Source organism: Python bivittatus, unplaced genomic scaffold (assembly GCF_059951505.1).
Source record: "Python bivittatus isolate LINGU-HERP-01145 unplaced genomic scaffold, Pbiv_v1 ctg000530_np1212, whole genome shotgun sequence".
NCBI classification, from domain to species: domain Eukaryota; kingdom Metazoa; phylum Chordata; class Lepidosauria; order Squamata; family Pythonidae; genus Python; species Python bivittatus.
The window spans coordinates 7,351,433-7,377,302 of NW_028277085.1; the positions used below are offsets into that span (position 1 = coordinate 7,351,433).

Here is a 25,870-nt window from a genome sequence, read left to right on the forward strand (position 1 = left end):
GGGCCGAGGCCGGCGTCGGGCCTGCTCTTCCGGGATGCGGCGGCTGCGGCGGTACCGGGGATGAGCGACGTGGTGGAGCGGACGCTGAGCGCCTTGCCCGGCTGGCTGGGGCAGCAGCACGAGCCGGCGGCGGGGCTGGGCGGCGGCGGCGGCCCGGTGAGGCCCGGCAGAAGCGCGTCCACCTCGCGCCTGGGCGGGCTGATCCGCAGCATCACCGCGCTCGCCTCCAAGCATGTAAGGCCGCGCGCCGGAGGAAGCGGGAGGCCTCCGGGGCGCCCGGGAGCGCCGGGAAGGGGAAGGACGCGGGGGGCGGCACGCGCGCGCGGGTCCGTCCGGTGAGCCCGGGAGGGAGGGAGAGCGACGCGTGCGCGCGCGCCCGGGTGCAGGTGTGTCCGCGCGCTCCGGCTGGGCTTCCTCTTTCTCTCTCCTTTTGCAAAGCCGGAGCGGAGCGCCCGGGCTCAGTGGCGTGGCCGAGAGTCCCCTGGGCGTGCGCAGAGTTCCCCTTCTGCTCCTCCCCCCCCCCCATTGCCAGGGGAGCAGTACCTGCTCCCGTTGCTCCCACCTGCTCCCCTCTTCCGGGTTTCCCTCCCCGCCCCCGTGCAGACATTGGAATGAGAAGCAAGGCTTTCGGGGGTTGTTGCGAAAGGGGGGGGTGTGTCTGAATTGCGCCGCCTCCTTCGATGCAGCCTAAAAAGTTTCTGAAAGCCCCCGCATTAAAACGGGGCAAACAGGACCTGCCACCAGATGCCATTAAAAAAAAAAAAAAACAATGGAAGAGCCAAGTTGGGTTGGGGTGAAGGGGGTCTTCAACTATCATGTAAAATTGGCAACCTTTAGGGAGATATGCATTGCATCAGCCCTCCCCCCCCTTTGCTTGAGAACCAATTTTCTGGTCCCTATTGTCATTAAGCAAGGACTATCTGTATTGCTTAAATCGACTGATGTTGCTCGTTTTAACCTCCTGGAGCTGTTGTTGGCCTTCGGTATAGAAATCCTCTCTGCCTCTCTTTTTTTGTATACATTTTATTAAAAGTTTTAAAAAGAAGATAAAAACTAACAAAAGCTAATACTGTATGAAGGAAGGAAGGAAGGAAGGAAGGAAGGAAGGAAGGAAGGAAGGAAGGAAGGAAGGAAGGAAGGAAGGAAGGAAAATACAAAAGTGCAAAAAGAAAAGATAAAAAGAAATAGAAAAAAGGTTCCCATTTTCTTTGCAGCAAAGTATGATTACAAAATTCTCTCTTACTCTATGATTACAAAAAGAAAAGTGCTCTTTTTTCTGTTAACTAGATTTCTTTTTTTAATCATCCAAACCACAAATCATGAGTTCATTTTTTTCTGTTTCATGCAAAAAGTCTATAAGGGGTTTAGAAATGATCAATAAATAATTTGTCAGCTTAAAATGTAATATGCTTCTCACAAGCCTCATTGGCAGGATTCACACTTACATTTGGCTTGGCAGGTTGTGATATTGTGATTTGTAAGCCGTAGTTTATGGCTGGCTTGTCTGAACCTAGTCAGTTGTGATTGATTCACTGTAAATGTGGTAGATGATGGTTTAATGTGCGTAATTCCAGCCGATGAGTTCCTTTACTCCTAAGTAAGCATTGATAACAGTTGTACGAGTTTGAACACAGATTTAATTTCTTGTTGGAAGTGGTGGTAGTAAGATAACAAAGAATTTCTTGTTGATTGAACCATCCTGTATTTGCATTAATAACATTTAGACTTTAAACTTTATTAACTTGTGCTCATTTTGTTTGAAATATGAATAATCCGAATAGCTCTTTAATGTAGTTGCCGTTTACAATGAAAGAGAGAGGTTATTGTCATTCAGTCTTATTTCCTAACTAACTGCTTTTTAAGACCGCAGAATTTGCAAAGTGAAAACAATATAAAAACAACCAAATGCTAAGCACTGTTATAGAAATCGTTTTAGCTCATTTTCACAGTTTTCTTAAGCAATATTTTCAATTTTATACACTGTTAGGAAGAAGAAAAACTTATCCACCAGGAATTAAATAATTTAAAAGCCACTGTTTCTGCACCCACTACAACTCTCGTAAGTTTTAAAAACAAAACAAAATGTAATTATTCTTCTTCTCTCTACAGGCCAGTGTTGGTCGTTGTAAAGCTGCTATCAGCTTTACAATGACCAGATCATACTCATTTTTTTTCCTGTCAACTCTATGTTTCAGACTAAATTTGCATGTAGGTAACTGGTAAAATGCGGCCCCCAAAGGAACAAGCAAATTCATTGCTCATGGTACTCGTCTACTTCTGGATGACTCTTAGTAGTGAAGGGGTTGGGGTTAGGACTAGGGAGAGCCAGGTTCTAGTTGACCTCAACCATGGAGACTCATGAGTGACTTTAGGCCCTTCTCTCTCAGCCCAGCCTACTGTACAGGGCTGATGTGGGGATAAAATGAAGGGTTACCCCCACCTTCTATGCAAGCCATCTTAGATTTGTGGAGGAAAGGTGAGATATAAATTAAATAATAAAGACAGCAATACCTGATTGTTTTTAAAATGTTTTTCCATACTCCAGAAACTGATGAAGGAATGTATGGTGAGGCTGATCTACTGTGAGATGCTGGGCTATGAGGCCTCTTTTGGATATATCCACGCTATCAAGCTGGCACAGCAAGGCAATCTTTTTGAGAAAAGAGTTGGTAAGTATTTTCAGTCTGCCGCTGAATCACACCCTGTCTGTAATCTTCTGAGGCGGTGGGTGCCCTAAAATGAAATAAAGGCAGTAAAATTAAAAACGTATTGCTTGGACTCCCCACAAGACTTGGGTGGTCTCACCTCCAAGATCAACTACAAAGGCACTGAAATCTTGTAAGTCTGGAGCCATTTTTAATTCACTGATTTAATGTTATGGATTGATGGGCATTGCTGATCCCTAATTACATAATTCTGACTATTTGTATTTTGTGGTGGTATCTTGGGAGAAAAAAGCATTATGGCATTCCAGTTCAGTGCTTCTGGGAAGCTGGTAAACAGCCAGGAATGCCACCATCTTTCTCTGCTTTTGTTCCCCAAAAACTGGGAGCAAAAAAACTTATGGGAGTTTTTCCCCATAAGATAAAAGACAAATTAAAAAAAAAGAAAAAAAAACAGAAGAGTACTAGAAATAAAAAAGAAAGAAAATAAAGTTAAGGAATATATAAGTGACTTCCAACCTTCTTTACAACAGAGAATTACAATCTTATTGTCCTTGCTCTCTCTTAGATAATATATAAGTCCCTTCAGCCCCTCATTAATTGACATATTTCTTAATCTTCAAATCCAGAAATCATCGTATCTTTGTATCCTTTATGTTGATAAAATATGTTTTGGGCCTGCTATCTCCCAAGCCTTTACAGTATTCAGCTAGTGAGCTTCTTGGAGGGAGAGACATACGTTGTTCTTGCTATAAGCTGATCTGAACTTATAGAATAGAGGGAGGTGGAAACTATTTGGCGTGCCTAATACAGAACATTTTCCCCCCTTTCTCTTAGGCTATTTGGCGATTTCTTTATTTCTGCATGAAAATCATGAGTTGCTGGTTCTGCTTGTGAACACAGTGGTGAAGGTATGGTTTTGTAGGAAGCATTGCACTGACCCAAAGCTTGAGCTGTTCTTTTTTTTTTTTTTTTTACAAAAGTGCGCTTCTAAATGGTAAAAGTGCCTTTATGAATACCATTTTATTGATCAGTTAGAGCTGTAAGAAAAACATTACAAGATAGATCCAGGAAAGTGCAAAGCTGCTTCTGTTCATTAATAGGTCTTTTCAGCTTCTCTGAGTCATTGTTTATAATGGCTACATTTCATGGTCTAGCAAGACTTCCTCCGGTCTGAGTTCCTCCAGTGGATTTGCCCTGTATCTTCCACTGCCATGGCCAATGTGTAGGAGTGATGGATGTGGTCACTAGGAGTCAAAAGCAACTTGATGGCACATAATTTCTTAAGAGGCACTGATTAAGAAAGGCTGATCCTAGATGTTGTGATCATGTGGGAAGAATAGTTTAAATAAATCTTTGAATTTACATGCTTTCTCCTTCCCAGCTCCTGTTTCTGGAGGAGTTTGCTATGATTTTGTCTTACTTTCCATTAATCCTGGGTTGATCGTATCATGAGAGAGGTTCCAAACTTTAAAATTCCAGATATTTCAATGAGCTGGCTTCCTAAGCCATGATTTGAAGTTGATCTATCTTGAAAAATGACTAGAGTGTGCTTTGAACCATAATCTCTTGAGCTGACATGGTTGGCTAGGATAAAGGCAAATCAAAGCTGAATGCTTGTTAAATACTTGCCTATAGGGGAGGAAGGGGAAGCAGCACATATTTTAAGATTTGCTGGGGCTCCTTTCTCCTGAATCATGAGTTAATGTTTCGTGTGAATCAGAGCAATGAGAGCTTGTGAACATACACACATGCACATAAAAATTGTCCTCGATGCCTTTGAAGTCTTCCCTTTCATTGATAGTGGGATCTATTGAAAGCCACTTTGCCACTTACAAGAAAGCAACAACAGTATGGTTTGAATACATACAACCTTTCTTTTATCGCTGCACTGTTTTCTTTATAAACATTGCAGTTTATTTAGATTGTTCCTCAAGCATCACTCTTCCAAGTTAATAACCCATATAAACTGGCTGTACAGTTATCATAACAAGAGTTAAGCAGAATGATAACATTTACCCAGCCAGTGAAAGTATAGAGAAGTTTAACAGATGACATAAGTGATGCACGACGTTATTAATGTTGTGCATGTGCTGAGGAAAATAAAGTGCAGGAGAAACGGGGGGATACGTGTAGATGGGGAAGGAAGGGACAAGAGAGCAGGGGTAGGTGGGTTGATCAGCACGTTGCCTAGAAGAGAGGGGTGAAAAGACCCCAAATGCTGGTGGTTCCCAAGTAGCACTTCTCCGTTGCTTGAATGTGGCTCCCTGCTGTGTCTTCTGTAATATAGGAATGTATCAAAATTTGACCTTCCAGTTGCGTGAAACCTAGGAACAAACTCAGTCTCACGATGCATCTCTCGTGTCTCTTGTTCCTTCTGAGGCAACATCTAGCCAGCAGACGTCAAGCAAGATGGGGGCCGTATCTCTCCTGGTGACACTCAAGGAGCCACCTCTAGTTGCTTGACCCCATGCCCTACGTAGGACGGGGACTGCTGTCTTTTGGGTGTGGCACATTTTTCTGGGGCGTAGGAAAAAACTTATTTATGGAAAACTGTTTCTTACTATAGAAGCTGAATGGATTTGTAAGGTCCAGAATGAAAGTCATGCACCTTGGAAAGGGTATCCGTGCTCTCCATTAGGCATCGTTAACCCATTTCACAACTTTCTTCTACTCTTTGTGGCAGGACTTGCAGAGCACGAATCTCATGGAAGTGTGCATGGCTCTTACAGCAGCAAGCCAGCTTTTCCCCCAAGAGATGATTCCAGCTGTCCTCCCCCTCATAGAAGAAAAACTCCAGCATTCAAAGTACGTGTGAAGCTTGTAAGATTCTAGAAGGCTGTAGTAAATATGGAGCTCCAGATCCTCCTGGATGTAAGAGCTCACCTCAACTCAGCTCAATTTGATTCTTTTTAGGGAAATTATTCGAAGAAAAGCTGTCCAGGCACTCTATAAGTTCTACCTAATTGCTCCTAATCAAGTCCAACACATTCATGACAAGTTCCGGAGGGCGCTTTGTGACAGGGATGTGGGCGTTATGGCGGTGTCTTTGCACATCTATCTACAGATGGTGAAGGTGGGATTCTTAGAAATCTTAGACTGTTAATTTCGACAGCATGTAGTAATGACAGAAGTTTAACTGAATTTAAGCAAGAATGGCTTTCATACATACTATACATGACACAGCAAGGCAAATATAAATATTTAGAGTGATGTTTCTCAACCTTGGCAGCTTTAAGCGGTGCGGACTTCAACTCATGCTGGCTGGGGAATTCTGGGAGTTGATGTCCACACCTCTTAAAGTTGCCAAGGTTGAGAAACACTGATTTAGAGTGTTTTTTTAAAGGGAAAAAAGAACTGACTAAAGATTGGAATCAGAAACGCGAACATTTTATGTGTCTATAAATATTGTACATTAGCCAGAGTACAACAAAGGGGAAGTTAGAAAATAATATTTATCTGTAATGTTTTTAGTAACTTTTCTTTTTTCTTTCTGTATTCTTAAATAACAAATAGTGGAGATTTTGGCACTTAGCTCAGAGATTCCGGTCCTTTCTCACACTGTTAGTTTAACATTTTTTAATGTTTTTTTTCTCATCAATGATCTACTGAGCACTAACCATACAGTCTCAGTAACTGCTGTGTCCACTTACTGATATTATATTTCTGTATCAATTATTTTTTTATTTTTTTCCCCCTTTTTTCCTTTGCTTGCTCCTTTGTTCTTTTTTTTCTTCTTTTTAAATGAGTATAATTAAAAAAGAATTTTAGACTTTTTAATGTGGCTTACACGATGTAACAATAAGAATGGAAGTCTGGACTGGCTATTTGCAATGCAGTATTACAAGGTTCATTATTCTCTTCAAGGAAAACGCGGCTTGCTGTAATGGAGCAGGTGCCCAAAAATAAAATTGGGGGATGAAGGAGCAAGAGAGAAACAATTGCAATCTTATAATATTTTGGCAATCTTATCCCTGAGGTCTGATTAAATCTCATGTAATAACACTGAATTCTTGCAAGGCTTGGCAATCTTGGGAGATTTCAACCCTTTTAAAGGGTTTTTAAAAGTGGTATTTACTTCTTAAGAAGAGCGTGGGTTTTAGAGATAGCCCTTAAGGGCAAGGAACTGCTGATTTAGACAATACTTCTAAAAAGCCCCCCCCCCACCTCCAGAGATGCACATCATTTTAAGCAGGTTTTGTACTGGCTGATCACAGTGTGTTTACCTGCATGTTTCGTGTTTAATTGTCAGCTGCCTTTGGGTGTGAGAAATGGTTAGGCTTCAAGAGCTGCAGGGCAAATGGAGGTGAAATTCCTGTAATTCTTGGCTGTCAATTCAGTCTTAATTGTGTGCGTTATCTTTTGTCTAGGAAGATTCCTGGGAATACAAAGATTTGACAGGCAGCTTTGTAACAATCCTGAAGCAGGTGGTTGGAGGAAAGCTCCCTGCGGATTATAACTATCACAACGTTCCCGCCCCTTGGTTACAAATCCAGCTTTTACGAATATTGAGGCTACTTGGAAAAGATGATCCCAGGTAAATTCTCTTGGAGGTGGTTTTCAGAAATTCTTGCATGGCCGGCTAATTTAGAATTTTCAGGAGGGATACGGAAGCCGGAGGACGCTAAAGGAGGCGTCAGGATTTGAAACAAACAAGATCATGATTATTTAAAATTGTCCCGATTAATTACTTACACCACGAGGGGTCCTTCCCCAGTCTCTGCTGGAATTTGAATCACAAAGGGGTTGTTTTTGTTGGGCAAATTTATAGCCCTTCAACCTCTCTCTCTCCTTCCACCCCTGAAGTTGCTCAATTTAGGTATCAGCAAGGGAAGGTTACACTTCAATGAGGATTAAGTGTCTAGCTAGAGAGCCAGTTTGGTGTCGTGCAGTGTTTCTCAACCTTGGCAACTTTAAGATATGCGGACTTCAACTCCCAGAATTCCCCAGCCAGCATGGGGAATTCTGGGCTGGCTGGCTGGGGAATTCTGGGAGTTGAAGTCCACATACCTTAAAGGTTGCCACATACCACATGCCAAGGTTGAGAAACACTGGTCTAGTGGTTAAGGCATCAGACTAGAAACTGGGAGATCGTGAATTCTAGTCTTGCTTTAGACACAAAGCCAGCTGGGTGACTCTGGACCAGTCCCTCTCTCTCAGCCCTGGGAAGCAGGCAAGGGCAAACCATTTCCAAAAATCTTGCCTGGAATCCTGCAGGGACTTGTCCAGGCAGTCACCAGGAGTCAAGACTGTCCTGAAGACGCACGCCCACGCGCACCCCCCCCCCCAAAGTGCCTACTATGACAAAAGAGGGAAATAAATATCTAATTGTGGTTAGAGCAGAAAGTTCGTTATCTCACAACTTGCAAGAGTAAATAGGAAGATCTAGCTTGTCTAAGCAGCCTCTCTTCTAGGTATTAATTGAAAAATCCAGGTCAATGACACGACTGAGACCCAGACCAGAAATGGGGACGCTGCAGGCTGTGTTCAGCCTCCAGTTCCAGAGCACCCTCAGATCATGCTTCCAAACCCTGGGGGCAAAATAGGGGCAATATACAGAGGCTTGCTTTTAAAGTGCCTCCCCCCGCCCAAACAGATCATTTCTCCCTCTGCCCATTTGATTGGCATTATCCTATAGTTAGTTATCCGTCTTGTGTTTTGTGAAGATCAGACAAATTTAAGACACACAGGAAGTTCAGTTCCCAGCTGTGAAAAAGTTGCCCACTCCTAATCTAAATTACTTGAATTAGCTTTTTTTTTTTTTTTTTATCCCATGCTTTGTAATTGCATTTGATAAGACAAAATTGGAAAGATTTGTATGGAAAAGCTTCCTTGACTTGGTCAGTTCCCTTGCAGGTTTGTTCAGATTTTTTCACAAACTCTTAGCAGCCTGGACACCCTCGATATGGGAAAATGGGAGGGAAGGTGTTGTTATTCGCAGTTCGTTTTGCAGATATTAATTTGCATGTTAAATAATTGTTCAGAGTTACTGAATTATTTCAAAGTCTGATAAAGGGCTGTGGAACAACATAAACTCTCTCCTTTTCAAAAAAATGAAGTGATCTTGAACATTTTCACCCTTTTGTGTCAGGACCAGTGAATTAATGTATGAAGTTTTGGATGAATCTTTAAGGAGAGCAGAGATCAATCACAACATTACCTATGGTAGGTGAAATAAGATTTTCTAATGTAAGGGGAGCAAAATGTGACTTTGTCAGTTGTAATACTAGGCATTCCTGTTGGTGGCAGTCATACTTATAAATTTCTAGGTTAGTGTTTCTTAAACTTGGCAGCTCCGTGTATGGAGTTCAGTTCCCAGAATTCCTTAGCCAGTGTCCTGGAATTCAGGTTGCCTTTCCCTTTTAAGGCAAAATTACATGGTGGTGATCAGGATGGTTTCAGAGCACCTGACTTGGCTGGTTTTAAATGCAAACTTGCTTGGCTTTTCCATTAAGTAGTTGACTCTGTCCTTTAGAGTCCTGAATCACACATGGTTTCACTCCCAGTATTTGGAACTGCAAGACATTGTACTGCACAATCAGTATATCAGATTTAAACACAATCTCTTTTAAAGAGATTAAAAGAAGCATAGATTTCTTGAAAGAGTATTGACATGCGTGCTCTAATTAGAGCCAGTTTGGTCTAGTGGTGAAGGCCCCAGGCTAGAAAGCAGGAGACAAGTCCCGCCTAAGGCATGAGAGCCGGCTGGGTGACTTTGGGCCTGTCCCTCTCTCCCAGCCCAACTCACCTCACAGGGTTGTGGTTGTGGGGAAAATAGGGAGAGGAAGGAGTATTAGGTATGTTTGCCGCCTTGAGTTAGTTATAAAAATAATAAAGGTGGGATAAAAAAAATCTAAAACAAATGCACTGCTAATGCTTTCCTGTCTGTCTCAACTGGTTGGATTAGTTTGAATATTTATGTGTTGTTTTATTTTTTGTGAGTCAGATCTCCCACGTTCTCTTTGCCTTTTCTGCAGCAATCTTGTTTGAATGCGTCCACACCATTTACACAATTCACCCCAAATCTGATTTGCTTGAGAAGGCTGCCAAATGTATTGGGAAATTTGTCTTGTCGCCTAAAATTAATTTGAAATATTTGGGTAAGTTCTCTCATTTTTACAACCCAGCGGAATAAATGCTGAATGCCTACAGTTTCATTTTTCAAACTTTCCAGTTACTTTTTTCCCCTAGGATTAAAGGCCTTAACATATGTCGTCCAGCAGGACCCCAATCTTGCTCTGCAACATCAAATGACAATAATTGAGTGTCTGGAACATCCTGATCCCATTATTAAAAGAGAGGTAATAAAACTGAGTAATGTTTTTTGTAATGGAGTTAGGCACCCTTAGCAATTTAATAAATAAATAAATGTATTTTTTCGATTATTCCAGTAACTTGTCCTTAAACTGAATGCAACCTATTTCTTATCATCCCTTCCCTCTGTTTCACTTGAGTGAAATTAATTAAACCTTTATCCACCCTGCCTTCTCCTTCAGACCTTGGAACTTCTGTATCGAATAACCAATGAACAGAATGTTACTGTCATTGTGCAGAAGATGCTTGACTACATAAATCAAAGCAAAGAAGAATATACCATCATCAATATTGTTGGAAAAATAGCAGAGTTAGCTGAAAAATATCCTTTTACTTGCTGCAAATGCTTGTTCCTGTTAGGTGTACTTCTGTATCTGTCCACATGTTTGTTTGTATTGATGTATCATTTTGATGGTTGTTCCCTTTTATTGCATCTAAAACTCAATTAATGACCACAACTGGGACTGGCAACTCCATTGCTAAGCGAGACATCACATGATTGCAACGGACTTATGACCTCACTTCCGCCATAGTTGTTAAGTGAGATATCATGCAACTACGACTTGTGATTTTACTGCCGGCTTCTCTGTTGATTCTACTTGTCAGAAGCTGGCTGTGAAGCGTGCAAATGGCAATCATGTGACCACAGGATGCTGCAATGATTGTAAACACCCGCTAGCTGTGAAGTGCCCAAATCTCAATCATGTGACCATAGGGACACTATGACAGTTGTTAAGTATGAAGGCCAGTCATAAAGTTATTTTTTCAACACTGATGTAACTTTGAACCGTCGCTAAACAGGACAGTTGTTAAGCAAGGACTACCTGTAATATGTAGAGACTTGTGTAAATGCCTTGCTTTCATTTCTAGTCCCTGAAAATTTTAATAATCCTTTCCCCTCTTTGTGTGCAAGTAACTTTAATAAAGAAATGGATGATTTGAACCCTGTAACAGAACCGTTGATGCTGTGTTGATGGTACTATTGTATCCTTTCCTTAATGTCCCTGGCACATATGCTCCAGACAATGAATGGTTCATCCGGACTATGAATGCAGTGTTTTCTGTAGGAGGAGATAAAATGCATCCTGACATTCTAAACAGTTTCTTGCGACTTCTTGCTGAAGGTGAGTAAACTATGCATGAAAATGATGCGATCCCATTATTAAAAAAATAATAAAGGAATAGCCATTTCCAACAATTAAAAAAAAAAAGCTGGGATGTTTTTCTTAGGCTTTGAAGATGAAAAGGAAGACCTTCAGCTGCGGTTTCACGCTGTCCAATCTTACCTGTCGTTATTAGAGGATGAAAATGCAGTTTATCCACAGAAATTTCTTCAAGTGATGAGTTGGGTAAGAAAAAACATTTAAACAAAGAAAGATGAGATGTTTCAATATGGGTAAAATCTGAGTATAAATAGACAATTAAATCTTGGAGGATTGAATTTTAATTGTACTGTACACAAATCTAGATGGATTTAGAGTATTTGGAGAAATTATTATGCATTGGTAGCAATGCAAGAATACATAAGAATGACTCTCCTTTGTGTGATTCAGATGGAACTTTAGTTATGACATCATTATCACTGCTTGATGTAACCACAGATAAAATTACTACCTAAAAGAATCCAATTTGGGTCCAAATTGTATTACTTGATTTCATTTGTCTATATACTTAACTATAAAAAAACCCAAACAAGACAAGCACACCAGATTTAAAACATTATTTTTTTGCCTTTCAATTAAGATCATATCATTAAGAAGCAAAATTTTGAGTAGATAAATAACATTATCTATCTGACAGTAATAAATATTTTTTATTGCAAACTTATTAAAAACTTATTAAAAACAGTTTTGGATTTTGCTCCTCTTCTTTCATTCTTTGGTCATTCTATTTTTAAGTGTGAGGGTAAATACATTCAGTATAAGCAATAAGAAAAGAGAGTATTAGAAACAATTGAAGATGAAAATTCTGTTATTATTGAACTTTTGGCTTTAAGTGACTCAAGTCCAGTCATTCCTTTTACCTATGTCTCATTGATCACGATCATTAACAACTTTTTAAGAAGTACGTCTATTTCAGGTAATAGAAAGTAAATCTGGTCAATGTTGCTCTTGCATTCGGTACGGCAGTTCCTTAAACTTGGGAAGATTCACAATTGGAATTTCCATTCGCATTAGAACATTGTGCTTTAAAATTATTTTCTACTGTTGAGTAATCTTGATGTTTTAATTTGCTCCTGACAGGTATTAGGGGAGTACAGTTACCTCCTGCAAGATGTGGATCCTGAAGTTGTTTTAGCAAATTTGTATCGGATCCTTAAAAACAATGCCACTTCTGAAACCAAAGCTTGGATTATGGCTGCATTTTCTAAAATAGCTTCTCGTACGACTTGTTCAAAGACAGTTGACACGTTTCTCTTGGAATGCAGTACCTCTCTGGATACCAGCATGAGACAGCATGCATTTGAATTAAAATATCTCTATGAAGATAAAGAATTGATGAAGAGGTTGTTTCCATTTGATGCGAGTTGTAAGAACATTGTGGTGAGTTTGTGATGATGATGATACCATATGTGTGATGGTATGTGGGAATGACCTTGGGAGATAGGAGGACTAGGCAACAGTCAGATAAGAGGCAGCTGAGCCTGCAGAAGGAACGGGGGTATGGTCTCAGAAGAGACCCTCCCTAGTTTCTTGGACTTAAATGAGAAGGGGGAGAGATGTACTTTCAGACTTGCAAGATTCTGTTAATGTAACCTTACAATAAAGTTAGAGCTAATACTCCTGAGTGTGCTTCTTGTCTGAACTACCTTGAAGGGCTGACAACTGTTTGGGCATCACTGCTGCTTATTTCTTGGGAATTAAGGACTTCTTCTGAAAACACTTAGAAGAGGAGGGTTGTGTTTTTAAAATTTGCACAGCTGTAAACAAAAGATCTAGGACAGACATTGTACTTGGAATGGTGCAGAGATTGTTTTCCATAGAAATAAAATCTAATTCCAGGCTTATGCATTTAACTTCTTATTGAGGGCATCTGATTCCAATTAGCTTCTTGCAAGGACCTCAACTTACCTTTATGCCATCAGAACAACATGTTGTGAATGAGCAGTGTGATCTAGCATGTCTGCAAGTCTACTGAAAAAAAAATCCAGAATTACTCATCTCTAGTTTATCAGTTAGTGATGATAAATCCTTAAGTAGTGTGTATAGAATTATAGGGAACAAGCTGTTCTTAAAAAATACAGTATGATGTTTCCCTTCTGCAATGAGCTTTTAAAGCCAAAGATCTTCAGCTTTCTGTTTGTGCTTTCTAATGTCGTTTGCCATAGTATGCCCCACTGAGAAGTCCTTGTCTGGTAGATGTACATTTAAGAATAAAATGGTGGCGGTAAACATTGTAAGTTTGGAAACAGTTTAAAAAATGGAGTATGTTTGCAGCGACATTGCAAACTGGTTCCTTTAAAAATGTTTAATCATCTTCAACCCATCTCTGATTCAATACAGGTTGATGCTTCCTTATCTTTCTTAGATGGGTTCGTTGCTGAAGGACTGGACCAGGGTGCATTGCCCTATAAGCCTCATCACCAAAGACAGGAAGAGAAACTGTCCCAGGAAAAAGGTGATTGATTTTTCCCTGTAATAAATGAACGCCCTGAATCACCTAACCAGATACTTTTTCCAAGCTTTTGCAGCAGACATCATGTTCTGGCTTGACATCCGTGTCAGATTTAGAAATCGGTGAAAGTTTTAAATCTTTCATGTTTTGCCATTAAATTCTGTGCTGCCCCCCTCTTTTTGCAGCCCTGTGACCATACTGGTGAATTTTGGCAATGTGGTTCCCTGTCCTTAGAGGGGGACAATCACACAAACTATAATGTAACCTACAATATACTCTGTAGATCAATGTTTCTCAACCTTAGGAACTTTAAGGTATGTGGACTTCCACTCCCAGAATTCCCCCGCCAGCATGCTGGCGGGGGAATTCTGGGAGTAGAAGTCCACATAACTTAAAGTTGTCATGGTTGAGAAACACTCCTGTAGAACCTGGATCATTATCCTTCAGTGGAGTAGCAGTGGACATTACAAAATACAAAGGGCATTGAACTGTGTTTGAAACAATGTGGATGTAAAGCGCTCCGTGGTGAACTTGAATTGGAATTTCACATTGAGAGTTTATATCTTTTCCTTTAACAATGGGAAATTGTTTCCTTACGTTATGTCATCTCTCGTATTTATGTGATAGATATTTATGGAACAAAGAATAACTGCATATCTTCTACTGTAGGCTAACATTCAAAGGTGAATCATGCCTTTGCTGAATTCTTTCAGTAGAGATGAGTTACATGACTTGAAAAAGAACTTTAAAAAAACGAACCCAAACACCACCCCTTCCAGGAATGGTTCGTAATATCTAGATGGGCTGCTGAATGTGGAATATTCTTGTCGGAAACTTCCTGTCATTCATGGAACTGCCTGTCATTCTTGTGATCCGTACTAACCTTGCCTTCAACCTGATGATTGTTTTTTTCTCTTTGCAGCTCTGAACTTTGAACCCTATGGGGAATCGCTTTCTGAGAGTTTCCCTTTATCCAGAATTACTGGCAGACAGTCTCCAACGGGGCTTTCTTTGGGCTCAGATAATAGTGCTGAGAAAGGACAGAAAGAGTAAGTCTGCTTGTCTCTTCAGCAAAAACTTCTAAAATGCAGCCTGCCCTCTGTTCCTCTCTTGCTACACAATGGTTTGGCCAGCAAACTGTCAGAGCTCGGGAAAACGAAAATGCAATGTCATCGGTAATACTTGACTGCAAAGCTGACTTTTTTTGTACTGGGTTAAGCAAATTGCACTAACTCCCCTCCTCTCTCTGCTTTATTTATTGCTATAATAAAATACAGTGAGTGCCATTTTTGAGCAGCAACTTGTCCATGACTCGGTCTCTAAACGTCTTTTATGTGGGTTAGCTCTCTCCCCCATCTGCAAACTGATATCAACCTGTTTATTGATTGATTGATAAAACTCCTGGTTCTGAGTGGTTTGCCTTACTGAGAAAAACGAAGGCACTTGATAGGTCCCACTCTTTGGCTGGCTCATCCTTGTTAAGAAGGCCTCCCAAATTATTTACTGAGTTTGCATATAGCCCTGTGCTGTGGTTTGTTGCAAAACCCACCACTGTTTGGATTCTGCCATGGTTGCTAAACCATAAATGATGACTTGACAGACCATGACAGTTGGGTTTACACAACACGCTTAGCCAAAACCAAGTGATATTATGGCTTAAGAAGGTAGGTGAACCCAACAGCTTGTATGCACTTTCTTCTGCTAACAGTTGCCTGAGAGATTAGTATCTTGCATCTGTGGGTTGTTCTTTGAAAAGGAAATGCGTCCCTGGGCACAGTCAGCATGGAAGTGCAAGATTGTAATCTCTGTGGGTTAGTACAGAATATTGATTTCAGGGTTTGGAGGGAAAAGACGTAACTGAGGGCCTGGCTTTTCTTTTCATGGACAGCCCCATAACCACGTGGACAGATGCAGGAGGGATGGACGCACTGCTTACTCCCCATTGAGTGATTTATTAAATCCAGCTGTGAGGGTCCACTCCAGATGCTCTTCAGAAGTGCCTGCTGGGCACTGCACTAACCTTTTTCCCACTGTCATGTCTTTAGGAACAGTCTGAAGCTTGAGGGTGTAAAGAAATTGTGGGGCAAAGAAGGCTACCTCCCCCAAAAGAAAAACCAAGTAGAAGAAGAAGAAAGCATCCAGGCCGTTCTGCAGGGCAGCCCATTTGTAGAGCCTGTTGTTAATAGTTTTCCATTGCAACCTAAGCAAGAAATGACGGACCTCGCAGAAGGGATGAAGGAGAAGCAGCAGCTAGCTTCAGCACTCTTTGTCGGCCTAGGATCACAAAGCAACATCAGTCTGGTATGATGGCTAAATTGAAGCTTAATATGCATGGCACGTTTTTAGGATTCCCCCCCCCCCCTTCCCAAGCCCTACTGCTTTGAATGAGATGGTGCATTCAGACTTAACCTTATACCGAAATCGTATTTTGATCCCACTTTTGTCTGTCTTTTTAAGTTGGGCAAAGGAGACCCCACCGCTCAGAAGTTTACAAGGAAATTGAAAACAAACGAAGCCCCCGACAATGAGAGTTCACTTGGTGTGGAAAGCACAGCCAGCGCTTCCCTATTTCCGGAAGCGTTAACTGGGAACAAGGACCCTTTTGTAAACAATGGACATCTAAGGCTCAGGAAAGCTTCACTAAGTTCTGCTGAAACTTCTGAATCAAAAGTGGTGCTCGATCGCTCCCATTCGTTGCCCGAAGGTGGGTTGAATGAGAAGCCTCTGGATCACCGACTTTCCCCACCTTCTTTGCTTAGCCATGGTCATAGGGACATCTTCCATCCTTCTCCAAATACTCCCGTTGTCATTCAAAAGCAAGTCTCCATGACCCCTTCTTTACCAGAAGAAGCAGCCAAACATCCTCATTCAGAAGTTTCAGAACTTTGTGGCAACGAATCCCTGCTTTTATATTTTTCTAAAGTCTGGAAAGAGGACAGTCTTCTGCTTTTTTTATTTCTTGCCAATAGAAGCCCTTCCATTCTTGAAGATGTCAGTCTGGAATTTCAACACGCGGAACATTTCAAGGTAACTATTTTATCACCGGTTTTGCCTTTTCTGCTATAGTACTGGCTTGGTGGTGGTCAGATAAAATATCTTTAACCTGTGTTTTTTCTTTCTTCTTTTTTTGTTAAAGATGGTAGAAAGTCTTGGCTGCCAACTTGCTGTAATAGAAAGTAAAAATATAGAAAGCTTCCAGATGTATGTAGAGATGGAGGAACCCTGCTCATCAGGAAAAATCTTTGGTTGCGTTAGTTATCTGCTAGAATTGGATGTACATCTCCAATTTTCTATATCTTTAGAGCTGTTGGATTTTATCAGGTAACTGTATAGAATAATTTTCTTAATAAATACTTATGAAGTGCAAACTAGAGCTAATTAGATTTATTTGCTTGGGAAGCCTCTCTCCCATAGCTGGTTTTTCTTCTTTTGTTTCTCCCCCTCCCCCCCTCCCCCTCTCCCCACCTTTTCCTAAGCTTTTTACTATTGGAAAACTTTGAATGCTTTCAAGGTTGTCAGTCCCCAAACAGGGACACATCAGGATTGAACAGGCAACTTGTAACCGGCATGTCTATACTTGTAACGTAATGGGGGATTTCAATCTGGGTGCATTATTCCATTGTCTCCTTTTCATGAAATCTTTCTTAGCCTGACTGTCTTGGCTGCAGGTCCTTTGAAAATTTAGAACAATGCATGGACAGGTTGTTTTTCAAAGAAGTTTTAAAAGGGCATAGTAAATTAATTAGTTAAATCAATTAAAATTGTTATTGCCACCCACTCTATTAGACCAATATTTTTTCTTTCCTCATTTCTATCGGCAACCTGGGTTTCAGACCAATGAAGATGACCACGGATGAATATGGAAAACTGTGGCTCTCCATTTCTAATGAAGTCAAACAAAACCTAAAGGTGGCACCTTCTCAAGGAGCTCTGCCAGTGATGCTAGACATCTTTCAGCAAAAACTGAAGCTACATATTGTTGATATCATAGGTATGTAGCTTAAGATTGCTTCTGATTCATGGCATGTATGATCCTGAAATTCTAGGTTAGTACCAGTAGGTTAAAACATGTGGAATGATCTGGCTGTTGATGGAGCCAGGTGAAGCTACTTCTCTAAAGCAGCTGGAAACCATTTGGGCTTTTCCCAGAAATTTGGACCACCTCTAGGAGTTTCAAGAACATGGATATACAGACAAGATGTCTGTAGTTATTTTCTACTTTCCCAAAGTTCTCAATGTAGGGAAAATGTTCAATAATTGTGTGCCCCCCTCTCCTTCTTACATCCAAACTGAAACTTCAGGTGGTGCCAATTGAACAGGAATTAAAACCAGCTGTTTCCCCAGTCCTAGTTGGAGGAAAAAAAAGAGGATGTTTTGGGAAATGAAAGTCTTTTAATCCAGCTGCAGCATTCATAAAGCATAATGGCTAGGATCCAAAAAACAAAAACAAAAATCCACCTATGAGACACACAGGTGTTGGAAATTCCCACAGGGAGTCTGTGACATTTTCTCTTTGAATGACAAACCCACATGCATCGCCAAATTTCTTTAGAAATAGCGCCCTTCAAGAGCTTTGCAGGGCAACACCTTTGTGAATTTTGTAGCTTTTCTCACCTGTTCTTAAACATCTCCCTGATGTTATATGAGAAAAGCATCAGGACATAACATGCACCCATGGCTTTCCAAAGTTAGAATGTCAACTTGAGATTTAATACAATTATTTCATGAAAGAGGATTATTTGCAATGATTGTGCCATAAAAGGAGCAGAATATTAAGAACTTTCAAAATGCCTTCTTTAGGAAATGAGGGAATAGCAGCTTGTCGACTGCTTCCGTCAATCCCATGTCTTCTCCACTGCCGCCTCCATGCTGGGATGTTGGCCTTGTGGTTCAGGTCACCTTGCTCTGCGCTACCAGACTGTTTACTATATCAGTGTCAGAAGGTGATGGAAGAATCCTGAAAACCACATTGTCTCCTTTTCTGACTGGTATGAAGGAAGGGTGTGGTTTTGCATAGGGGTTTACCAAAGTCAACTCCTATACTGCGTGGAGATGTGTTTTGGCATCAGCGTGCCTCTCCTTCCAGTGGGGGAAAAAAACCATGTCAGTCCAACATTGACAAGGCGGTAAGATATGGGTAGCTGAATAAGTCATGTTGTGCAAGCCACACATTTTCTATTATGTATTTGTATAACTCACAGCAGATTATTAGTAGGATCAGGTACTTGAATTACTCAGTCATTACACTCCATAGTGCAGAGAACTGTCTTAAGCTCTGTCTACTTTGGTTAAGCTCTTGAAGTAGCATCTTAAGCACCAATGTTGTAGAAACAACCTGCAGATCATCAAAATGCAGGGATAATCTTCAATTCATAAGTTTATCCATGATTGCCTCATAATTACATGTCATGGCTGGGTCATGGCACTGTGCAAAAGTTTTTGACTTGGCACTGGTCACCGTTGACTGTACCTCAACAAAAGGTTTGGATATCAGAGCAGATGCCTAGTTTTGTTTTTGTGATCAAAGAACTGCTTCTTGCAAACGCAGCTTGAGATGGGCAATGTGACTCTAGCTTGCCAAATTGCTATACTTTTGCTGCACTTTGGGGTTGATATCTGAAGTGCAGTGTCTCTATCAGAATTAAAAGAACTTCAGCGTTGGGGTTTAAAAATCCCAGGTATGCAATACGAAGAGTTTCTGTAGTTTTTGCATGAACTTCCAGATCATCTGACTCGGTGAACTGTCCCTCCTCATCTTCCTGCCACAGCTACCTTTGACCATGGTGAAAATGTAACATAAGTATACTTTCTTTTATAAGAAAAGATGACCTTGGAAGGACCCCATGATTTGTTGCCTACACCCAAGTGTTGCTCAAATAGCATCTTGTTTTGATATCTGATCATCTGATAAGATGCTTTTGCTTGTTTAAATCATTTTGGTTTCAGTTTGTGACTTCAACATAGTTGGTCCCACCGTATCTGCTTTCTGGGGCAGGTCCATCATAGGTCTTTGGATTCTGGAGATAAAACTGGAGATCATTTAAAAAAACCTGCATCCACTTCATCTACCTCTTATGTATCAGGAATAGTTTGTGTGAAGATGTTGATCCCCTTGGATAGGAGGAAGAGTGAAACCTTCACACTGTCATAGCAATCAAGTGGGCTTATTTGCTGAAAAGGTAGAAAATGAGGCAGAATATCTCCCCGCTCCTCCCATTTCTTTTTTATCTACTCTAATACTCTTTGGTGTTGCAGCAGAAGGGAACTCTCAGCTTCTCCATACTGGTTGTGGTACCCCTCTGTGAGTTTTGGTGAAAAGGTACAGTCTGTCCGGCAAAATTGGGTTTACAGCACATCGCCGGATTGTCCTGTACACACAAGTAAGCAAAAATCCAGAGCTGCAGTGACTTTCTGAGATGCAGCCAGAGTTCCCAACTCTCCTGGTCGATGGTGAGGATAAGTAGAAACACAGCTGGTATTTCAATCTGTTTGCCAATGGATGATTTAGATCTTTTTGCCCATTGGAAAACTTCATCCCAAAGTGCAGTCAGCATACCAGGAGACTCATAAGACTTAAGTTTTTAATCATGGCACTGGATGATCGTGGTGTTAAGGCAGGGTTGGGGGTTGGTTATTTATTTATTAAATAAAGCTCTGATTAGATACGAACAGGCATTGTAAAATGACTGTTTCGTGGGAGAACTATACGTAGGAAAACAATTTAAAACATTGATGTCTAATTACAAGTACGCACTGATCCATACCACACAGTCTTGCCTGCAGAGCAGGTGGCAGAAGGATTTTTGCGGTGAACTTTTAAGTTATAGCCATTTATTTATGGATATTTAACAGTCTTAGAAACAGGTTGACAATAGTGTTACATTACTAGATGTATTTAAATCTATTAAATCATTCCAAAAATGATTCAGAGCAGCTCTCAACTTAAAAAAGGAGTAACAATATTTACTTTCATTTGCCTCTTTACTCCAGGACTGTGGGTCTAATGATCACACAGACCACCACAAAACCATCTTGTTTTCTCCAAGTCACTGGTATGTAGGCTGGATTCACACATACTCAGCTATAGTGATTTGTTTAGTTTTGGTTTAGTGTTGAGTATGGGCACAGTCATTAATCTTGGTTAAAACAAATATGGCTTAGGCCAGTGATGGCAAACCTATGACATGTGTGTCAAAGGTGACATGCCACAACATTTTGGGTGACACACTAGCATTCACCAACACTGGACAACAACTCTTCTCCCTGGTTGAGTTACCAAAGAAACTGAGTTTGTTTTACTCATATTTCATTTTTGTAATTATTTGACATTTCTTTATACATAGAGCATAGCACCACACGATTGAACTGTATTTTTTTTAAATAAATGAATATGTAAAGAATTGTTTCTCATTTGTTGGGGGGCGGGTTGTGACATGCCAGCAGGGTCAAGTTAGGCATTTTCTGAATTTTTGGCATGCCAAGCCCAAAAGGTTCGCCATCACTGGCTTAGGCCATGTTCAAACTTACTGACAGGAAATGGAGGCCTATGGAACTGTGGTTCTGAGGCAATGATCAGTAATATAAAATTGGACTCTCCAATCTTTCTGCTGCCAGCTTTGTGTTCCCTGCCTAAGGGAACTTCAGTGGTTCCTGATTCTTGATAGAAAAGGTATCAGTGAGGTTGAGGCTATATTCTGAAGTCTAGAAACCATGGCCTTTCTGGGCCAGGAGGTTCCCTGTCCTGTAATCATCTTTTTTTAAGACAGGGATGACCACTGGAGGTGAAAAGGTGTGCAATGTTGTTTGGTCAAATGCTGTTCAGTAATTTTGGGCAGCAGTCAAGGCAGGAAACATGTCCTCCAACGTCATTCTTTATTCTCCTTGCTTGTCTTCCTTGGACTGAAAGAGGCAGAGTTGCACTGAGCAACCATTGCACCAAGAGGCTTGAATGTTTGGCCAGCATCATCACACTTTTGATCCTTCCTTTCTCCCAACCCCCTTTTTTTAAATGAAGCAATTGCTTCGTTGGCGGTATGGCTTTTTCCCCAGCTCTGCAGTTTTGAGCTGAACAATTAGGGTTGCTTGTGTGTTGCTGGCTTCGGCAGCGGCTGTTGGACTGTGTAGCTCCTGATGGTTTATGGTTGGCCAACACTCTTGGAATCATGAAAGGATTCAAACTGGCTCTTCTCCTGCTTGTTGGATGGTAAAGCTTTCTGTTTTATAAAATTTTAATTGCTTTTTAATTAATAACAAAAAAGGAAAACACACAAAAATAATAACACACGATCGAGGAGGAGGAGAAAAATCATTTAAAAGCGCTATTACCAAAAAACCCTGACAAAAATGCAGCAGAAGAAATAAAAACTTCTCATAATATACCATTATAATAGTAAATAGTTACAAATGGATGCGAAGGCTTTCTTTTTGGCCCTTTGTCTGATGAGAACTTCGTTTAATGACTCTCCAAATTTCCTAGCATTTACAAAGCAAACCCCCCAGCTAGCTGTGATTTTGAATCCCAGTCTACATTCCAGTAGAAGTGGGCATTTCCACAGAAGCCACATTAACCATGTTCCTGGCTGCTTCTAACGGACATGGCAGAAAGCTGCTTTGGGGGGCTGTGAACAGATGGCGATGGGAGTCCTCTCTGCAAGGCCCTTGGGTTTTTTTACTTGCAGCGGGCGCATCTGGAGGCAGGACATGTTCATGTCTGGAATAGTGAAAGGAAGATAAACTGCTTCCATATAGGAAAACCCTAGTAGCTTCTGAAAATCTGTGCAGGCCCTACTGCGGTTGCACTTTGCTGGCTGAAGGGAAATCTCTCCTTTGTGTTACTTCCTGTTGTTCTAAGTGACAAAGAGGAAACCCCTTCAGGTTTGAAGATAGCTGGAATCCCCAAAGAGGTCTAGTTCTGCAGAATGGGGCAAGGGTTTGGCTCAGGACAGCCTGCCGACTGACTCCGTTTGGAAGCCAGAAATGTCAAGGTTAAGTCACGTTTACAGAATTTTGTATCAATTCACTACGATGTAAAATGTTAATGGGTGTGAATTGTGGCCTGAACTTGATGGAAGGAAGGATGGCTTGCAAGGATAGAAGGATGGAGAGGTATAGCTATCGTTTCTTTTTTCTTAACTTATGCCTTTAATTTCTTGTGCTTACCATGTCTTAGTCCCAATAACACTGCTTGTTCTGGAAGGCATACAATGATGAATATATATATGTATGTGTACTTAATGGAAGAAGATTGTGTTGCTAAGTAGATTGCCAAGGTCCATGTAAAGCGCCCAAGAGAAAATAGTACATCTTCTGTGAACTGCACACAATTCTGATTGTAGCATATTCACCCTTTCCAAGTTCATAAATCTTCTCCCCTAAGAAAGTATCATGCAATTAACTAACAAAAGGATTGAATTTTTGTAGTTTTTTTTCTTCCTGGTTTTCAGTGTTGTACAAAGGAATGTTTTTAAAATGCACTAAAGAAGCGTGGTATTAAAATCATCTACAGAAACTATTGTATGTTCATGTTTACTATATGCCTTATGAATTAAAAAACAGGAGCTTAGAAGTTGAAAGAATTAATACACTGGAAATATTGTTTCCTTATGACTGTTAATGGCGTATCATCAGATTTAAAGGCTGCGACTATCTGTGAATCCAATATATTGTAAGAGTTTAGGAAAGCTATGATTTTTGGTCTATGCAGTATTTTTTTAACCACTTCTATCAAATGAGGCTTAACACCTTATAATAGGTAGGGGGCTTCTGGTCCTCCAGATCTTGCTCAACTACAACTCCCAGCATCCTTCACTGTTGTTTGCAATTGTAGTTGAGCATCTTTGGAAGCCGAGAAGTTTCCTACCCACCTTCTGACACTAAAGAGCTATTCCGTCTGCACACTGCAGATTCTGTTGTCCATTTTTGTTCCAAATGCTTAATTTTACTACTTCTGTCAAGTATGTAGAATTTAACTGAATAAAGCTTGGAGGGACTTAATGGGTATTCCTTATTTGTACCCCTGGTACTTCCTTTTTATTTTCAAACCATCTGCAGAAGTGGTTTCTTACTGTTCTTATTACCATGTAACTTTAATTAACTGCAGTGTAATAAATTATCCTGCTGCACTAAACAACTGTTGTGTATCTGTCACTGGGCCATTTATAATATCAGAGTGCCATGGTGTAATGTAAATCTAGTCATGCTGAAATGATCATTTTAACTCCAGGTATTCAAATGTGGGCACACTACCCAACTGGCTTAAACTTGCAGTGCCTGTATCTGCTGGGAGCGGCATAAGGAATAATCAAAATAGCCCAGGTTGGAAAAGAAAGGTCATCTTATTAGTTATATTGTTCACACTGACTAGGTGTGACAGAGTGAGCATCTAGTCCTTGGAGGAGCTAGTTTGTCATCCCACCCCTGTCCTGAATCATTCTAATCATGAACCAAATATGACCATCATTTCTCCAGATGTCCAGAGACCACATAGCCAGGAGTTCTTGGAGTCTCAATCCCAATGCATCTGAGGGCACCAAGCAGTAGAAGACAGATGTGAGTAGTGCTGTGCTAGAGGGATAAAAGTTACAACAGCAGTGAATAGAATCCCAAAGGACAAAGACCATTTCATCACAAATCATTTAATGTATCATTTATGATAAGGAAACACTACGTCTGACTCAAACACTATTGATATTTTGGAACTGATGGTTTTACATAGTAACCCCACCAATATAAAAGTAAACACATTGAACATACAGGGTAGAACCAGAATGGGAAATACATAAATACTCCCTATGTTTAAGGCTACTCAAGTCTTTTATAAATATAAATGGCAAGACATTTGACTCCTTAAAAAAATAGTCCAAGTTTGAATACCAATGTATGCAAGAGGTAACACGCCTGGCTGGCTGAAAATAATTGGATGGGTCTGGCCACAGTGAGTAACTTAAGAGTTTTGCTCAACATTTAGTAGATACAGACAACTCTGGGCAATTTCCAGAGAAGGTGCTTGTACATTTGAAAGACTCAGGTGCTAATTTTCTGTTCCAACTGATAAGGACAAACTCTGACTAATTTGAAACAAGGCAGAATAGACCCAGTTTTTGATTCAGGCTTGTTAAATCATGTTTTAAGCCATCTTTTGTCCTATATGGGTATAATGGCTACACTGGCACAGATGATTAAGCAAGCATTGTGCAGAAACATGGTTGACCATGAACAGGTATGCAACCTGATTAACTTCTATTAAATCACTTTCTGCAAGATGAAGCAGTTAAATAAATCTTCCCCTGCTTTCATGCAATTACAGTATTACCAGGTGAAATGGGAAAATGGGCAACCATCATTGCTGTCTGTATGGCATTGCCTCATAGGCTTAACTCACAACTGCTACTCTGCAAATAGTCTGTTGCATCCTGTAGTAACATTTCTAACGGGACCAATGTTTTTGATGGTTTTTTTTCAATAATACGCCATCAACTCTTCAGGTAAACTTTCTGCTGTACACGTGTCAATTTCTTAAAAGGAAATTGTGAACCCATAAGCCACCAGACCAGAATTATATACTTTTTTTGGGGGGGGGGGAGGTCATAAAAGGTGGGAAAACTCAAGCAAATATATCTCCAAGGAGCTGGTAAAAGAATTCCTTGTGTTGACTCCTTGTGATTACATGGGCACCACCAAGTACATTTCTGGCCCAGCATGGAAGTGGTTTTCTTTGCCCATCTATGTCAGCAGATCTCACTGCTGTCTTCCCCTGCATACCACTCAAGGTGTCTATCACTCACAGACTGTCCATTCTTCCCCTGCTGACTCTCCAAGCAAGCAAAGGAACAGTTCCAATAGAACGACGATAGGATGATGGAAGGCTAGAAGGAGGTCTACCATACCTGGAGCCACTGTTGCATTTCAAAGCGTTCCTTGTTGCAACTGAGTATGAAAGGGCCTTCTTGGCCCAGTATCAGTTTCTACCTTCCTCTGCTCTAGAACCAAACTTTGCTCACTTTGGTACTAACTACAGCAATGGGTAAGGACTTTACCAATATGGAATGAACCTTTTTTTAATAGCTCCTCTTTAAGAGTCTTTAGGTCATACTTCACTAAGAGAATCATGCCAATTTCCCCATTATTCTCAGTGGAATACCATACCCCTTAAAAGCAATCTTGGTTTGTGCTTTGAGTTTTGTCCTTGTTTCTAGCATCTAGAGCAGTGTTTCTCAACCTTGGCAACTTGAAGACGTGTGGACTTCAACGCCCAGAATTCCCCAGGGAATTCTGGGCGT

General features: G+C 40.7%; 1 protein-coding gene across 1 annotated transcript; it reads left to right on the plus strand.

The window, feature by feature from the left end:
* Positions 1 to 60: 60 nt before the first annotated feature.
* AP4E1 (adaptor related protein complex 4 subunit epsilon 1) lies at positions 61 to 23,721 on the plus strand. Its single transcript, XM_088148537.1, has 21 exons — positions 61 to 234; positions 1,988 to 2,059; positions 2,546 to 2,669; positions 3,501 to 3,574; positions 5,350 to 5,471; positions 5,580 to 5,739; positions 7,034 to 7,200; positions 8,755 to 8,828; positions 9,641 to 9,763; positions 9,855 to 9,964; positions 10,160 to 10,299; positions 10,989 to 11,101; positions 11,208 to 11,326; positions 12,221 to 12,520; positions 13,481 to 13,595; positions 14,515 to 14,641; positions 15,638 to 15,893; positions 16,050 to 16,619; positions 16,729 to 16,913; positions 17,426 to 17,583; positions 18,393 to 23,721. The coding sequence occupies exons 1-21, from the start codon at positions 61 to 63 to the stop codon at positions 18,551 to 18,553; spliced, it is 3,444 nt and encodes a 1,147-aa protein (XP_088004663.1). The 3' UTR covers positions 18,554 to 23,721.
* The last annotated feature ends 2,149 nt before the right edge of the window (positions 23,722 to 25,870 follow it).